The 15526-nt window shown below is 49.3% G+C and overlaps 1 protein-coding gene across 1 annotated transcript in view; it reads left to right on the top strand.

Moving 5' to 3' along the window:
* Positions 1–15223, top strand: part of LOC104500641 (spectrin beta chain, non-erythrocytic 1) — a 19902-nt gene extending 4679 nt beyond the window's left edge. Inside the window, exons 3-17 of the mRNA XM_010144319.1 lie at positions 1804–1977; positions 2845–2936; positions 4008–4088; positions 4881–4996; positions 6017–6129; positions 6787–6974; positions 7964–8081; positions 9430–9588; positions 10201–10503; positions 11320–11473; positions 12146–13016; positions 13127–13264; positions 13891–13923; positions 14031–14754; positions 15017–15223. Of these exons, the coding sequence (XP_010142621.1) occupies positions 1804–1977; positions 2845–2936; positions 4008–4088; positions 4881–4996; positions 6017–6129; positions 6787–6974; positions 7964–8081; positions 9430–9588; positions 10201–10503; positions 11320–11473; positions 12146–13016; positions 13127–13264; positions 13891–13923; positions 14031–14754; positions 15017–15223 (3471 nt within the window). The remainder of the gene's footprint in view (positions 1–1803; positions 1978–2844; positions 2937–4007; positions 4089–4880; positions 4997–6016; positions 6130–6786; positions 6975–7963; positions 8082–9429; positions 9589–10200; positions 10504–11319; positions 11474–12145; positions 13017–13126; positions 13265–13890; positions 13924–14030; positions 14755–15016) is intronic.
* Positions 15224–15526: the final 303 nt, after the last annotated feature.

Raw genomic sequence — 15526 nt, forward strand, 5'->3', positions numbered from 1 at the left:
CACGTGGCTGGTTTGAGCTCTGTCACCTTGGTGCTGGAGCTTCTGAGAGCAGAAAAAGAGCTTCTAAACCCGTTTTCTGCTCAGTAACACGAGGCATTGGTGGCAGCGCAGTTCCTGCCTCGGTCGGTGAGAAGAGCTGCCTTAAGGCAGAGGGGACAGAGCCGGGTCTGCCGCTGCTGCTCAGGAACGGCCACGGCCACGGCGTTGTTCCTGTGTTTTGGGAACACCGCAGCGAAACCTCGTAAAGCTGAAATCAGGCTCCTGGGTGTGGCAATGGGCTGGGGTGAGTCGTGGGCCTCCGCCTTCCCCCGCAGCTGGGCGCTGCCTCTCCTGCCCTGGCAGCCGCCCTCCCACTTCTTGTGCAAGGTGACATCAGAGCCGTGGTCCAGCTTAGCGCGCCGCTGCTGGCGGCCGGGAGCAGCGAAAGGATGGATCCTGGGTTGTCCCCAGGGACAGCGAGGGCCTCCGCTGCTCTCAGCCAACCGCGTCCTTCACTCTTGCTCCCGCTGTGGCTCTTCACCCTGTACTGGCAGCATTTGGGGCTTATGGCATGTGCACAACGGGGGACATGTAATTCGTGCCACTTTGGAGGGACTTCTGTACCCCAAAGCAGCGGCAGGTTCCTGGGAATTCTCACCCTTGCTGAGAGTTGTGGGCTGACTCTTTCTGCATCGTTACGCAGCCTCCGGAGGAGAACGGTGCCGACTGAAAGCTGAAGTGAAACTGATGACCTCGGGGGGTTGCGTGTCCCGAAGGGCATCTTTCTAGCAAGTGTTTCAGCTCTGTGACATGCTGTCATATAGGCTGCCGCTTCCTGGGACTGAGATGGGGCGCTGGCTGGAACTCTTCCCCTGAATGCAGTCTGAGGCAAGCCTTTTGCCTGAGCTATTTCCATGGCCAGTTAATTACATCCACCGCAGAAAACAAGTAAATTATGTCAATTAGTAGCTTGGCTGAGTACCGCTGGTGACATCTCGGGGGGCCCTGAACGGGCTGTTCAGCTGTAGTCCTTCTCTGCAGAACAAAGTTGCCTTAGTTTTACTCAGTTTGAGAGCAGCCTCCTGCCTTACGTTGGTGTGGCTGATTCTTTAATTACTGTTTTTACTTTCTTTTTCTGTGAAGAAATAGTTTGGAATAAATCTCTTGTGTTATTTTCATACTATTTATCCTACTTCAACTGACCAAAAGAAAAAAAAGCAATGATATTTCTTTCTCGAGGGGTTCTACTGAGTAGCTTATGGTCCATATCTGAGCTGCCTTTTTGGGGAGCACGTGTCTGTGGTTTCAGATACTCCCTGGAGCATCCATTACCAATTCCCTCTATTGCCTGGGTATGCCAGCTACCAGTTGGTTTCATATCTTTATTTTTGCAGAATCTTCTTTATAAGTGTGGAAGAACTTGTATTGGAGAGGAAAAAAAAGCATCTTGGGAAAATGTAGCAGTTGTGGCCTGAACTTAACAAAATAATTTATCTTCCTGCTCCACTAGACAGAAAAAACGAAGAAAGCAAGCAGGCAAAATGCTTCAGAAGGCATTTGAAGTTGGCACCCCGTGTGTGCGGCTCAGGTCTCGGCCATCGGCATTTCCTCCGTGGGTTTGACGCCTGCTGCCGTGATCCTTGTGTAAATGTGCTGTGAGGTGTAAGGGGGGCTGCTCCCCTGCATCTGCAAACACGTGCATACAGGATTGCTGGCGGGGAGCGGGCAGTTTGGGGACTCACCTGCCTGAAGAGTTAACAAACACTGTTTTGTTTTTAATTCCCTCTCCAATAATACATTTTTCTTCTCCCTTTTATCTTCCAGCCTAAACCAACTAAGGGAAGGATGCGCATCCACTGCCTGGAGAATGTCGACAAAGCCCTTCAGTTCCTGAAAGAGCAAAGAGTGCACCTAGAAAACATGGGATCTCATGATATTGTGGATGGGAATCACCGGCTGACGCTCGGCCTTATTTGGACTATTATCCTGAGATTCCAGGTGAGATACACCCCTGTTTCAGCGTTCCACGGTGGTTTGTTACACCCTCCACTGTGCTGACTAAGAGTGGAATGCTCCCAGGCCCTCCGAGCTGGTGGGAGCGAGCAGTGCTGAGCATCTGGCAGGACATGCTCCAGAGCTCAGGGGAGAGGCCAAAAGGCTCTTCACGGTGCTGCTGATCTGCGGGGCAGTCAGCAGGAGTTTCCTGTGTGGGCAGTCGCATGGGTTTATTTTTAAATTACCAGTAAGTAGGAAGCTCCGGTCACAGACCGATAGCCTCTTGCAGGCCTAGGCGGAGCTGCTGCCCTTCACCTCTGTGGTGTTGTCCTTAACACTGGCACTGAGGCACTGAGCGTGCTCACAGGAATTGTTTTAGTGTCCCAGCCACAGGCTGAGATTTCTTGTCTTCCAGCAAGTTGCACATTGGTCTTTGCCCTCAGTTCAGTCCTTTTGCAGAAAGGATAATACATGTATATAATAAACACATAATTCCCTCATGAGGACCCTGCCTGCTTCACCCCCTTGGCTCCTGGAGGTGCTCAGGAGGAGACGCCTCACAGGGTGAAACTGCAGCACTGTTGTAGGGCAGGGTTTGCCTTGACAGTTGGAAATAAACTCTCTGGTGAAGTTTAAACTCTTTGCCAATGGACTAAGCAGAGAGTATTCCTCGGTGGAACAGTGGCAGACGAAGCTTTCTTCTGGCAGGAACGCTCTTAAGGGAGGCGAAGCATTCAGCCACCTCCCCCCGCCCGTCACTGTGGATTTCCTTTGTTACTTATATTCTGGTAGAATTCCTTTTAATCTTTTAAAAAAGGCAAACAATGTGTTTTCTCAGAGAAATATTTAAACCTTCTACGTTAATTTTAGATCCAAGATATCAGCGTTGAAACTGAGGACAACAAGGAGAAGAAATCTGCTAAAGATGCTTTGCTTTTGTGGTGCCAGATGAAGACAGCTGGGTGAGTGTGGATTAAGGGATTATCTCTAAAGCTCTTACAGCGTTTTGAGGTTTCATTGAAATGATTTTAAATGGGCAAACACATCTCTCTCCTTAAGTGGATTCAACCAAGGGACGTGATGTTTACGAGTCAGGAAGTTCTGAATTGCTGGTGTTGCTGCTGTGTGAGGAACACAGCAATCTGATACTCCATGGTAACGTGCTGACTCCCTTTCACCCTCATGATCCTCCAGATGTTTGCCACCAACTTTGCCCTCTTTCTAAACTCATGGAAATATTTCCAAAACATCTCTCTGTGCCAGTAACCTTCTTGCATAATTAAATATCCATTTGTAGAGATTCAGTGTGTTTCCCCCATGAAACTTGGATGTCCCTGTGATGACTGGGGGCACTTCAATATTGTACTCCAGTGAAAGTGGTTTGTGAGCAGCCTGAAGGTTTTGGAGACTTGCAAAATACCTAGATCACCAAACAGTTAATGTGACATCTGTGTTCCCACCCTGGGCCACAGAGGTGGCTCTCGTACGTGCTTTGTTCAAAAGTCAGCCAGTGACTGGGGTCAGTCCTCCGTGCCCTGGGACAGCAGACAATTTCAAGGAAATCTTAACGTATCACTGCTCCTGTGGTAGCTGCAGCCAGCAGACGGGGTCTGACTGTGCTGCGTTCCACCAGCTCTTCCTGCTCTGCTCTTGAACTTGATAGCAGTTCAGGAGAATTCTTTGCCATCAGCTAGGTCAGGAGCCGAGGTTTGAAACCTCACAGGCTGCAGGTAGGGCAGCAAGGTGTAAAATCGTAGCTTCACGTGATTACTTCACAGTTCATTCGGAGCCGTTCTCTGGAACGCGTGTAAATTCTGCGGGGTTTACAGGAGGAAATGAGGTGCACTTACCTCTGGTGTCAGCCTCTGGTCAGAGAACAGTCATCATGGTAGATCATCTGTCGTGAGCTGGTAACATCCCACTCTTGGGGTGCACTAGGTGTGTCACTCCTGCAGCCAGCTGTTGGTGACAGAGTGCGGGGCTGCACCAGGCTGCTGAACTGACCGTGCTCTCCTTGGATTTTGTTCTGCCAGTTACCCCAATGTCAACATTCACAACTTCACAACGAGCTGGAGGGACGGGATGGCTTTCAATGCACTAATACACAAGCACAGGTACGTGTGAGCAAATGTCTCGGTGGATTTGGAAAGCTCAGGCTGTCGCGGTGTGCACTGGGTTTTGTGGTTACCTTGCCGCTTGGTTTTAAAACCTGCAGAGGGGAGAAAGTTGAAGAATTACTGAGAGCTTTACAGCACCTTGCTTTGATCCAGAGCTTTACAGCTCTTGTGGTCACTGTGAGCTCACCTGGGCAACAGCTGCTCACAAGTCCAAACAGGTTGCGTTGGGTTTCAAGAACATAAATTATACATGTGATTGTTTTGGTTTGTGGCTGACCAGATTGGAAGAAAAGTTCTTGTACCTTACTGAGTAACTGATGATCAGGTCTGTTCGCCTGGAACCTCAGGGGCGGGAGGGAGACGTGACACACACCCGCAGCCTGGGGGGAAAGAAATCCCTGTGCAGAGACGGCAAAGTCTGGTGCTAGGCTTTGACGTGGCTGGGGACGCTGGTCATTGTCAAGCCCAGGTGAAGTTACCGGGACAGCTTGTACGCTCAGGTGGGCGTGAGCAGAGACAGCGTGACCACAGCTTTGTTCCTGTCTTCTCCGGAGTCACCCTGACCGCTGTTAAGCTATCCTCCGATTTTTGCCATGGGCTGGGTTCTGCCCTGGCATGTGCCAGACATTATTCATTCCTCTAACACTGCCCTTGAAATGCACAGGCTACTGGGCAGGTGAAACCATGGCAGCACGAGGGCCAGGTTTTCTGAGGGCTCCAGATTTTAGTTCGTTTGAGGGTGGCTGCACTGTGCTTTGGGAAATCTAAAGAATTTTCCATCCTGTCTAGGCCTGATCTGATTGATTTTGACAAGCTGAAGAAATCAAATGCACACTACAATCTGCAGAATGCTTTTAACCTGGCGGAGCAACACCTTGGTCTCACTAAGCTCCTGGACCCTGAGGGTGAGAATTCCTGCCGTTTCAGCACTTCACCGCTCTCTGCGGGCTCTTTTCTCCCACCCCTCCTGTTGCAGGGCCCAGCCCTGTGAGAGCTTTTTGTGCTAAAGAGGAGCTGGATGCTGCTGACTTGCCTGGTGGTAGAGCCAGACAGAGAGGGGAGAGTGCGAGATGTCCCTGCAGAGCGCCGAGTGGGGCGAGCAGGAGAGCCCTTACTCCTGCGTTCCTTTTCCCCCTTCCGACAAGGTCACGGCACTGGCCATGTGGGCGTGAAGCCATTCCAGTTAGGGGCATCCTTCTGGTCTGCCTGGAGGAGCACTCTGTGAGCTGCGAGCTGGATGGTGGGCATTTCAGCACAGAGTCAGAGCTTCTCTCACAGCCTGCCGGGGAGTTTTAGGCTGTGCTTTCACAGGAGTGTGCGTGCTCACACGTCTTGGAAGGTGTGCGTGCAGTGCTAGGACAGGAGACTTGCTGGTCACGGGGCAAATAGAGGCTGTGTGTTCGGGCGAGTTTCTTGCTATTTTCCAGTGCCTCAGCATTGCTGCGGGAGAAGAAATAATTTCTTTTCCATCTGTATCTCAGAAGATTTGCCCGGACAAACAAACAGTTAGGTTTGAATTCCTCTCTCCAGTGCTGGTAGACCACCAAAGGTCTCCATTAACAGTAGTTCTGTCAACTCACATGAACTCTAGAGAAGTTTCATGGCTGTGCCCAAGCTGTGGCACCAGCTGGAGCCTGACTCTAAGCCCCAAGAGCCACTGTCCCACAGACGGGTGCTCTAGCCACAGTCCGCACTAAGACAGAGGGACAGAGCAGCACTCCGTAGTGACAGAGCTCAATCCTGCACACCGCCAAGTAATCCAGAACCAGTCCAGAGCTGCCGAGTTTATTTCTGGCTAGATGTAAATCTTAGGAGCTGAACTGGCCCTGAACCCATCTCCCCGGCTCTTAAACCCCTCCCTGTTGCATTGTTAGTGGTGTTGTTTTAACCCCAGTCTGCTCAGGCAACTCTTGTTTGGTTTGCAGATATCAGTGTTGACCATCCTGATGAGAAGTCAATCATCACCTACGTGGTGACCTATTACCACTACTTCTCCAAGATGAAAGCTTTAGCTGTTGAAGGAAAACGCATCGGAAAGGTTTGCAAGTTCGGATTATAAATAGTTGTAAAGCATCTGAAATCTTTTTGAATTTTCTTTTCCTCTTGGCTGTTAGTCTTTAAGAGCCCAGTGAATGGGAGGTTTTAGTTTTGTTCTGAACGTGTTTTGAATGTTGAGCATTCCCATATGACTGTGAGGAGTAGTTAATTTCAAGCTGCCTCGTCTCAGAAAACATTTGGCTGGTGTTTTATTTTTGCTTGTTAATTCTGGATCATTGCTGCCTTTCCTTCCTCATTAACTGCTCCTCACCGTCTGGGCCCTCTGTCTCTCCTGGAGCCGGGAGAAGTCCCTCATTTAAGAAATGTGCAGTCATTCTCTGCCCTTGGGCGGAGTTGCCCCGTCTTTACAGCCGTCAGACTGAACATGAATCCTTTTGTGAGCCGCAGCTCTGCCCCCCTATTGCCGTGGGATCATGGGAATTCACCGCTCAGAAACGCGGAGCCCTCCTTCCTCCTGGCCCCCAGCCACGGTGGGGTCCGGGCCCCTGTGGGATCCCAGCCGCCGTGGCGCTCCGCAGTGAGTGGGCTGCTCCATAAGTCAGGTCTCGCAGCAGTGTCTTTTCTGTAGCTGGCTGGATTTCAGTGACCGCAGAGCACTGCCCTTGTTTGTCATGGTACGTTGTGCTGCTTGTTGCAGGTGCTTGACAATGCCATTGAGACGGAGAAGATGATTGAAAAATACGAATCGCTGGCTTCTGACCTTCTGGAGTGGATCGAGCAAACCATTATCATCCTCAACAACCGCAAGTTTGCCAACTCGCTAGTTGGTGTGCAGCAGCAGCTGCAGGCGTTCAACACCTACCGCACAGTAGAGAAGCCGCCCAAGTAATTCTAATCTTAGCTTAAAACAACAGTGGTCCTGTCTGGTTGAGTCAATCATTGATTTTTTTATAAACAAACCCATCCAAGTCATTTTAATCTTGGTTTGAGAATTTATTTTTCTGAACAAACCCAGAGATCAGGTTTCTGACTGGCACTCGCCGTTGGTACCCGGGGCATGTTTGCTTTGTGCTACTAATGACAGTATAAAGCGTGTCACCTGCAGGTTCTCAGAGTCCTGGAAGCTGCCGCTTCACTGAGGTGCCTGCCATGTAATGGGGGTGGTGACAGCAGGCCGCGTCAGTACGGCCATCTCGCCAGCAGCGCTCGCTGGCAGGGTATAGCACCACTACGCTGCTGTTAGCAGAATCTCACTGGTTACCCAGAAGCTGGGGGAAGTGTGTCTGGCATTGTAAAACGTAGCGGTGCTTACCAAAACTGATAGAACCAAAACTGCAGTTTCTTTCTGAGACACTTCTTCTAGCATTATGATATCAGATCTGTCTGTTATTTTTGTCTAATTTGAGTTCTAATGGATAATAATCGCAATCCAAACCATCACAGAGTATCCAGACATCTTCTAAACTCACCGCCAATTCCCTAGTGCCTCTGGAGTTTGTTTATTTCCCAGGCATATAACTCAGGGAAAACAGTGGGAAGAGCTTACTGACTGCAGTGGGCTTTAAATAAAACTTCCATTTCTTGACCTAGTAGAGTAAACCGGGGCAACGCACGTAATAGAATAAAAAAAAGGCAGTTTGCTGCCCCCGAGGGGGTTTAAATCTAAACACGGACGACTGACTCCTGTGAAGTTTCTCGTGCTGGTTCCAGGGGATGTGCGGGCCATTTCAATTGCTTCCAGCTTTCACACAAGAGGAGGGTGTTTATCTGGACACCCCATTCGTGTTGTCAGTGTTTTGAGGAAGTGCTTTGTAATACCTTAGTAGCCATGAAAGCCTTGTTGTAACTCAGTTCTTTCACAAAAATTTGTTTAGATTTACAGAGAAAGGAAACCTAGAAGTGCTGCTTTTTACCATCCAGAGCAAAATGAGGGCCAACAATCAGAAAGTATACATGCCACGGGAGGGCAAACTCATCTCTGACATCAACAAGGTAAACCACGCCGGCTCCTCCTGTGCCGCTCCAGAGCTGCTGTTCTGGTGCAGTCTCCCTCTCTCTCAGCATACTGGGAAGAAACCCAATTGCCAGCCTTGGTGTGGGGGGCCATGAGGGATGGGTGGTGGGGGTGACCTGTTCTTACAGCTCAGACTCGCTAACCCGAACCGAGTCCCTGGCTGTCCTCAGCATCTGAAAGATCTTCTGTGCTGGAAAAACGCTCAGTCGTTCTGCTGATAGATCTGGTAGCTCGGCCTTACTCCTCCTGGTCCTGGCAATTACAGTTAATAGGCAGAAAGCCACAAAACTGTGTAGGTATTGCAGCCCTCCCCATGTGCCCTGCTGCCCGCAGCGTGGGAGAGGGACGGAAGCGCCGTGACTGCTCTCGTGGGTTCCCTCTCAGGGCTCATGCAGCTGTTTTGATGCTGGCACAGCTGGCAGAGCAGCAGCAGAGCTGGCGAGCTCTCTCAGGGTAACGAAACCCCGTAGAGCTGCGAGCTCCCCTCCCTCGCGTTTGGTCCTGCTCGGCACTCCCCGAGCAGCGGGTGTGGGTGCCTGTGGCCTCCCGCTGCGTCCTGGGGAGCCGTAAACTGCCCAAGTCCCCTGTCCCTGTTAGCCCCCTGCCTGTGGATGCCTGACATGCTTGGGATTCCAGCAGGTTCCCTTCTGTTAGGATTCAGCGAATGGAAGGTAGTTGGGGTTTGACTGGGGGTGTTTTGGTTGTTTGTGAGAAGATCTGAAAGGTGGATATCTGGCCTTCAGCATGCTTCTAAGATGGTCTACTTTTGTAATGTTGGTATCGTGCATGTGAATAACTTCTGGCTTTGGGGGAAAAAGGGCTCATAGGCACCAAAAGTAACTGAATTCTGCGGTTGTTTTCTTTTCCAAAGTCGATGTAAGGAAAAAAAACAATTGTATGTTGATTTTAGAGGTGAGAGGGCACGAATCTCTAATTCGCATTTCCTAAAGGAGGAAGATAGAATCTGCTGATAGTAGCGCTCAGATTTTTTTAAAGAAACACACATTCAGGCCAGATGGTTTGTTGGAGGCAAAAAACACATGAACTTGAGAAAATGCCTCTGAGATAAACAAGTCTTGTACCCCTTGCTCAGAAAACGAATGAGTGAATGGAGAACACGTTTGAAGCCGTGCATTTACATTAGCAGACAAGGTGTAAGGCCGGCCAATACAAACCAGATTTATTGGCATGTAAATAAATCAGCCGGTTCTGTGGAACTTGGCTGCAGTGACCGCAGTCCTGGTTTCATGCAAAGAAGATGTGATTGATTGTAATCCTCTAAGAATGCGTGTTGAGGAGATGCATGTGTTTTCTCCACGTCTTCAGGCCTGGGAAAGACTGGAAAAAGCCGAACATGAAAGAGAACTGGCACTGCGAAATGAGCTCATCAGACAGGAGAAACTGGAACAACTCGCACGTCGATTTGATCGCAAGGCAGCTATGAGAGAAACTTGGCTGAGCGAAAACCAACGTCTCGTTTCTCAGGTGCTGCTCTCGGAGCTTGTCTGCGTGACTAAAGTGATTCCCAGGAGTAATTATAGGATAGAGCTCCTGCAAAGAGAACATCCCCCGTGCCCCGTGTTTACTGACTCTGTGTGCATTTCTATCTGCTGTAGTGTGGGCAGACGTATGGCTGGGGGGGTGTGCCGCATGTCCTGAGCCTCTGGAGACCCCTGCCTTGGATCAGCCTGTGCTCAGGAGATGCTGCTGTGCAAGTACAGTGTCTTAGAACCGTTTAGGTTGGAAGGGACCTTTAAGACCATCAGTTTTCTTTATCTGAATAGTTTGATCAGTTCAGTGGAATTAGCCCAGGAATTAATTTGATTTTTTAACATTAGAGATGCCTTTAATCCAAAACATCAGCTTAATCCTGATGGCCACCATGTTTCCCCCCTGCCCCCCCCAAGTGATGTCTCTGATTTGATCAGTGGTTCCCCGGTTATCAGAGGTGTCTCTGATTTTATTAAGACTTTTCAGAGCACTTTGTGGGCACACTGGCTGACAAGGGTGTGCTGCACAGCCAGAAATCCTCTTATGAGCAGTGGTGCTTTTCTCCTCAGCAGCCGTCACTGAAGAAGCGTCTCTCTGTTTTTACAGGACAATTTTGGCTTTGACCTTCCAGCCGTAGAGGCTGCAACGAAGAAGCATGAGGCCATTGAAACAGACATTGCAGCGTATGAAGAGCGAGTCCAGGCCGTGGTGGCGGTTGCGAAGGAGCTTGAGACTGAAAACTACCATGATATCAAGCGCATTACTGCGAGAAAGGACAATGTTATACGCCTGTGGGAGTATCTCCTGGAGCTGCTCAGGGCACGGAGACAGCGGCTGGAGATGAATCTTGGCCTGCAGAAGATTTTCCAGGAAATGCTGTACATTATGGACTGGATGGATGAGATGAAGGTAGGCGTTAGCCACTTGAGAACGCAGACCAAATAATCTGGAGAGGTGTAGATGTCCTTTTCTGTACGTTTTTAAGAACCATTTTGCCCTTCTGGTTTGGCAGACAAGTGCAGACGATCCACATTCAGAAGCAGTGAACAAATTCCCTATACCTTATGCAATTAAAAAAAATAAAGACTAAAAACAAGTAAGGAAAAAGAACACATTTGCTCCTATGAAAAGCTGCTCTTCAGCTTCATGCCTGGCTCATAAGGGCCATAAGGGCTTGTGTCACAGTACTTGGGTAAGGCTGGTGGTTTTTCTGAAAGGCCATTAAATAATCTCTGTTCATCACAGTTTACGTGGGGACCAAGTCACCTCTTCACCTCTGTGCTTTAAAAAGCATGAATTTCTTCCTGCCTGTTCTCCTGGGACCTGGGGAGGGAGAGGACCGTGACTTTGTTCTTGTCCATCAGCCAGCAGATCTTGGAAGCGGTTGGAGGGAAGAAGGATGTGTGTAGCTCGGCGGCAGCTCACAGCACCTGGCCTGAGTGCTTCTCAGGGGTTCTGCTGAGCTCTCGTAGCTTCTCACCGTCCGAGACTCAAAACTGCCATAAAAAGCAGCCAAGTTCCTCATGTTGCCAGTGGTTTTTAAAACGTTGGCTCAGATTGGTATCAGCCATGTCTGTAGATTTGAAACGACTCTCCTTACGGACCCGGTGTTTCTCTGCACTTCAGTCAGCGTGACAGCAGAGAACAGCAGAGTGCCTGGAGTCAGTAACGAACCCGCAGCTTGTGGCCCTCAGCCCCTTCACTTGTCTTTTCCGTTTTGACCAGGTGCTTCTGCTGTCTCAAGACTATGGCAAACACTTGTTAGGAGTGGAAGACCTGTTGCAGAAACACGCTCTTGTGGAAGCTGACATTGCTATTCAGGCTGAGCGAGTGAGAGGGGTCAACGCATCTGCTCAGAAGTTTGCCACCGATGGAGAAGGTACCCAGCAGCCAACGCGTCCTCCTTTGTGTTAATTACCTATGAGGTTATCTCAAAGCCTCATTAGTTCTGCAGGGCACGTGAGGTTAAATTCAGCACCAGAGCGAGAGAAGCCGGTTTCATTTGTTCCCTCTGTACTCACTGTGTCAATGATTAATTTGTCCAGGCACTGCTCAGGAATTCCTGGAGGCATTGTGTTTTGCATGGGCCGTCACGCTCCTAACCAGCAGCTGCCGTAACTTTGTAGTGGTCACCTCTAATTCCTGCTCTGTGCTTCTCATGAAAACAGTACAGGTTATTGGAGCTGCTCTGGTATTGTCCCAACGTGCGCTAAAGCAGAGCGATTCCACTCAGCCAGTGTCACTAACTAGCGTCAGTGAGGTTCATTTTGTGCAGTTGTGCGTATGAAGCTGCTATAAATCTGGACTAGTGACTTTTGTTTCACTGAAAACAGTCGTGAATATCTTTCCTGTTGGTTTGTTGGGGTTTTTTTTTGTCTTTACACAAAGAACAGTCTTTTCTGGTCTGTGTTACTGAATGGTGGAGCTCGAATGGTTCACACCCTCTTCCAGGAGACTAACTCTGAAGTCTTTTACGTAAATGTGGTAGATGGAACTGTAGCGGTGAAAACAGTTCAGTCCACGCTGTAATGCACGTTCTCTGTCCAACCAGGTTACAAGCCGTGTGACCCACAGGTCATCAGGGACCGCGTCGCTCACATGGAGTTCTGTTACCAAGAGCTGTGCCAGCTCGCTGCTGAGCGCCGGGCCCGCTTGGAGGAGTCCCGGCGCCTCTGGAAGTTCTTCTGGGAAATGGCTGAAGAAGAGGGTTGGATCAGGGAGAAGGAACAGATCCTGTCATCTGATGACTATGGGAAGGACCTCACCAGCGTTGTGCGTCTCTTGAGTAAACATAAGGCGTTTGAAGACGAAATGAGTGGTCGTAGTGGCCACTTTCAGCAGGCGATAAAAGAAGGTGAAGACATGATTGCGGAGGAGCATTTTGGGTCTGAGAAAATCAGAGAAAGAATTAAGGATATCCGGGAGCAGTGGGCTAACTTGGAGCAGTTATCTGCCATTAGGAAGAAGCGGCTGGAGGAAGCCTCTCTCCTGCACCAGTTCCAGGCTGACGCTGATGACATTGATGCATGGATGTTGGACATCCTCAAAATTGTCTCCAGCAATGACGTTGGCCACGATGAATATTCTACTCAGTCCTTGGTCAAGAAACACAAAGATGTGGCTGAAGAGATCGCAAGCTACCGGCCAACCATTGACTCACTTCACGAGCAAGCAAAGGCTCTGCCGCAGGAGCACGCCGGCTCTCCAGATGTGCAAGGCAGGTTGTCGGGAATAGAGGAGAGGTACAAAGAGGTTGCTGAGCTGACGCGGCTGCGTAAACAGGCCTTGCAGGATACCCTCGCTCTGTATAAGATGTTCAGTGAGGCAGATGCTTGTGAGCTTTGGATTGATGAGAAGGAGAAGTGGCTGAATAATATGCAGATCCCAGAGAAGCTGGAGGACCTGGAAGTCATCCAGCACAGGTGAGAATGCCTTTTCCAGGAAGTTTGGGAATTACCCCGGCTTGCCCGTGGCTCGGATTCTGTAATGCCTGTGTGATCTCTTTTTTGTTTGGTTTTTCCACCCTCTCCAGATTTGAAAGCTTAGAACCAGAAATGAACAATCAGGCATCCCGTGTGGCAGTAGTGAACCAAATTGCTAGACAGCTCATGCACAGTGGCCACCCCAGCGAGAAGGAGATCAAAGCACAGCAAGATAAACTCAACACGAGGTATGTGAAGGCCTCGTGCTCAGCAACGCGACACTGGCTGAAACAAGTACAGTGGGGCCGTTTGTCTTTCTTAATATGTGCGTTTCAAGCTGTTCTGATGCTCTGACCTGTGTCTTCAAGGTAGGCCTGTAAAGCTTCAGGAGGAGGAAGGGGTGCGTCTTCCAGCTGTTTGAGTGGCTGATGGAGTTTTGCTATTGACATCAGTCGGGTCCTGAGCGTATCAGTACTTTGTTTCGAGAGCTGGAAATTTACTGTCATGACTATTATGATAAAAAAAGAAACCAGTATAATTTCACGTGAACTCGTTCTTTGGCTTCTGACGAAGCCAGGAGAGTACCCTCAGTGGGAAAATGAGCTGTAAGCAGCCGTTTTTCACTTGAGAAGAAATGATGCTTTTAATGTCTCGGTGTTGCTGGTACCCGTCATATTCTAATACACCCATAGCTTGGTTAATGGTTACTACTCTTGATGGTATGGGAAGGACTGAAAAAAACATGAATAATTAGGTTATTTATGGCTTACCAAGTTAATGTGAGCAACAGCTCACTCAGCAGCGGTGCCATGTTCTGTCCCGTTATTATACACAAATTTCAGTTTCCGTGCTTTTCTCTCCTCACAAATTCCAGGTGGAGCCAGTTCAGAGAACTGGTGGATCGGAAGCAGGATGCTCTGCTGTCTGCTCTGAGTATCCAGAACTACCATCTTGAATGTAATGAAACCAAATCCTGGATCAGGGAAAAGACCAAAGTGATCGAATCCACCCAAGAAAGGATGCTCTGCTGTCTGCTCTGAGTATCCAGAACTACCATCTTGAATGTAATGAAACCAAATCCTGGATCAGGGAAAAGACCAAAGTGATCGAATCCACCCAAGATCTGGGTAACGATCTAGCTGGAGTGATGGCCCTGCAGAGGAAGCTGACAGGCATGGAGCGTGACCTGGTAGCCATTGAAGCCAAGCTGAGTGACCTGCAAAAAGAGGCAGAAAAGCTGGAATCGGAGCATCCTGACCAGGCCCAGGCTATCCTCTCACGGCTCGCAGAAATCAACGACGTGTGGGAAGAAATGAAGACCACCCTCAAGAACCGCGAAGAGTCCCTTGGAGAGGCAAGCAAGCTGCAGCAATTCCTGAGAGATCTGGATGACTTCCAGTCCTGGCTATCCAGAACGCAGACGGCCATTGCCTCGGAAGATATGCCAAACACGCTGACAGAGGCTGAGAAGCTGCTCACTCAGCATGAGAATATTAAGAATGAAATCAATAACTACGAGGAAGATTACCAGAAAATGAGGGACATGGGTGAGATGGTGACACAAGGCCAAACTGATGCTCAGTACATGTTCTTACGCCAGCGCCTACAGGCTTTGGACACTGGATGGAATGAGCTTCACAAAATGTGGGAGAACAGGCAAAATCTCCTTTCCCAGTCTCACGCCTACCAGCTCTTTCTCCGAGATACCAAGCAAGCGGAAGCATTCCTTAATAACCAGGCAAGTGGTCAAGACAGACCTTACTTCCGTTCTGCAGGTTGGCACCATACGCTGCAGGCCGTTGACGAACCGGATCATCTCTCAGGAGAGCTGCAAACAGATAAATCGCCCTTTTTAACTATCATTTGCGTTTCGTATTGTACTTCTAACCACTCTTGGGACACGTTTCTTTTCTTGTGTGGTGAACTTGCTGTTGGAGCAGATGTGTAAGCATAGCCCCAGTGTAATGCTGTGGTCTCTCTGATTTCTGCCTTCCCTGCAGGAGTATGTTTTGGCACACACGGAAATGCCCACTACCTTGGAAGGAGCAGAAGCTGCGATTAAAAAACAGGAGGATTTCATGACCACGATGGATGCCAACGAGGAGAAGATCAACGCAGTTGTAGAGACTGGCAGGAGGCTAGTTAGTGACGGGAACATCAACTCTGATAAAATCCAGGAGAAAGTGGACTCCATTGATGACAGGTAGGGTCAGAACGGCGGCGGAACGGAGCTGTTCATGCTTTAATTCTGCTCTGTAAGAGGTGACCTCTTACCGGAACCCAAAGGCAAGGTAACATGTCAGGAAACGCCTGGTGCAGGCTGCTTTCTTTGTCCTGTGGAAAAACAGAACCTGTAATGTTTCAAAAATGTGCTGGGCTAATCTTAATTAAATATTATCTCTCCCATTTTCTAGAGGTTTCATACCTCATGAGCTCACTACCCAGAATTTGGCTAAGTGTGTGTTGCTATGTAATTCTTGAAGTATTAACAGACTTTAAGTTATGGTGGG

This window comes from Buceros rhinoceros, unplaced genomic scaffold (genome assembly GCF_000710305.1).
Source record: "Buceros rhinoceros silvestris isolate BGI_N320 unplaced genomic scaffold, ASM71030v1 scaffold45699, whole genome shotgun sequence".
Taxonomy (NCBI): domain Eukaryota; kingdom Metazoa; phylum Chordata; class Aves; order Bucerotiformes; family Bucerotidae; genus Buceros; species Buceros rhinoceros.